Here is a 2,247-nt window from a genome sequence, read left to right on the forward strand (position 1 = left end):
GGTGCTATGGCAGATGTCGGTGTCACTTTTTACAACACTTATGTGGACTTTTAAACACCAGAGCTTGGTGGTAAGAGCGTTTGTGCCCCGGGAGCTGGATTTGAAGGGCAGTGCCCACCACTCCTGGGGACGGGGGTTTGCCCTGCTTTTTACCCTTGCGTGTTCTGACTCNGTGGGTAGACCATGATTTGTCATCTCTTTGCCCTGTTGATGGACATTCGGGTTGTTTCCCGTTTGGGGCCATTGCATGCAGAAGAGCTCTGAGCATCTGTGGGCTAGGCTTTGTAGGGACATCTGTTTTCTTTTCTCTTGGGTAAATGCCTAGGAATGGCTGGGTGCTATGGCAGATGTCGGTGTCACTTTTTACAACACTTATGTGGACTTTTAAACACCAGAGCTTGGTGGCAAGAGCGTTTGTGCCCCGGGAGCTGGATTTGAAGGGCAGTGCCCACCACTCCTGGGGACGGGGGTTTGCCCTGCTTTTTACCCTTGCGTGTTCTGACTCACTTCCTTGAAAACGGTTGAGAGAGGGTCCGGTTGAAGTAAAGCCTCTTATATTTGCGTTAAAATGGTATAGTGGTAACAACAAGGAAAAAGGACCCTGTGAGGCAGGTGGGACAAAATTCTGGTTGTCATTGAATCTAGGGGAGGGGTTGGGGTGAATATATGATTTTCTCTGTAATTTTGTATGTGTGAGAAAACTTCCAAGAAATGACAGTTAATAAAGGAACCCTTGCTTTATTTAATATAATGAGATTTGGGGCGCCTGGGTGGCTCAGTTGGTTAAGTGTCCATCTGCCTTCGGCTCAGGACATGATCCTAGGGTCCTAGGATCGAGCCCGCATCAGGCTCCCTGCTCAGCGGGGAGCCTGCTTCTCCTTCTGTCTGCCGCTCCCTCTGCTTGTGCTCTCTCTCTCTGTCAAATAAATAAATAAAATCTTTAAAAAAAAAAGAAAATAAAAAAAATAATATAATGAGATTTGATCTCTGTAAATAGATTTTCCTATTGGTAATTGTTTTTGTTGTAGTAAAACACATAACATAAAATGTACAATTTTAATTTTTTAAGAACAATATATTTTTAAATTTAAAAACAATCTTTCTATATACATATATATACACACATAGGTAAAAATACACACATACACACAATACTACACACTTCATTCCTTTTCGTGGCTGAATACAGTCCCATTGTACGGACAGACCACAGTTCGTGTATCCGTTCTTCTTGCGGTGGACGTTTGGGTGATTTCCACCTGTCGGTGATTGTGAATCGTACTTCAGTAGACATAGGGTACAAGTATTTGTTTGGACCCCTGTCTTCACTTCTTTTGGGTATCTCCCCAGGAGCAGCATTGGTGGGGTAGGTGGTTGATTCTTTAACTTGTTGCAGTAGACTTCTAGATAAAGAAATGACTAAGGAATACATGTGTTTTAAAAACTGAACAGAACTGAGTGCAGAAGAGGCAAAACGATGTTCTCCTTCTCATTCCTTCCTCCCCGCGCTCCCTTACTCACGGTTTGGTTTCTGTCTTTTCTCTGCTGTGTATCTACACGTGTGTGCATGTACACACACAGTTGTTTAGAAATGGTATTGTTTTGTAAATACACTGTTCGGCAGTCTGCTTTTCCCCTGCCCACTCCACGGTGTTTTGTGTGTTGTCAGATGGGACGTTAGGAGCCACCCCCCTTCTGTGGATCCAGGCGCCCTGTGGCATTCCGCTGTCTGGATTATGTCAGAGAACTCATTTAGCCCGTGCCCTGCAGGTGGGCATTTAGGTTTGTTTCTGTATCGTTTGCTTCCCCTCTTTGCAGTGCTCCCCGAGCACCCTTGTTGACCCAGACTTGGGCATCTGGGCCAAGAAAGAGTCTTGGGAGGAAATTGGCCAGATTAAAAGGAAATGAGTATTTTAAGATCATGACATGTATACTAAACCATCCAAAAGTCGTACCCATTTATGTCCTTGCCAACAGTGTCCAAGAGTGTCCATGTTCCCACATCCTCACCCACACTGGGTGTGTTCAGTCTTTGGAATGTTATGGTATCTCATGGCTGTGATTTTAAAAGCAGCCGTTTCGATCATCTCACCACTTCCTTTCTCTTTCAAGTCCCTTTAACTTAGTTGGATTGTTTTATTGTTTGTTTGTTTTGTTTTGTTTTGTTTTTCAGCAAAAGGAAGGGCATGGTGTGGATGGAGCATCCGTCCCAAGAAGCCCCTGGAAGCCTGGTTCGCTCCGGGAGAA

General features: G+C 44.6%; 1 protein-coding gene across 1 annotated transcript in view; it reads left to right on the forward strand.

Moving 5' to 3' along the window:
- The first annotated feature begins 13 nt into the window (after positions 1 to 13).
- The window catches only part of LOC105235287 (uncharacterized protein KIAA1671-like), a 24,526-nt gene continuing 22,292 nt past the window's right edge, over positions 14 to 2,247 (forward strand). The window contains 1 exon segment of the mRNA XM_034638002.1: positions 14 to 70. Within this exon segment, the coding sequence (XP_034493893.1) occupies positions 14 to 70 (57 nt within the window).

The sequence above is a fragment of the Ailuropoda melanoleuca genome, chromosome 12, assembly GCF_002007445.2.
Source record: "Ailuropoda melanoleuca isolate Jingjing chromosome 12, ASM200744v2, whole genome shotgun sequence".
Taxonomy (NCBI): domain Eukaryota; kingdom Metazoa; phylum Chordata; class Mammalia; order Carnivora; family Ursidae; genus Ailuropoda; species Ailuropoda melanoleuca.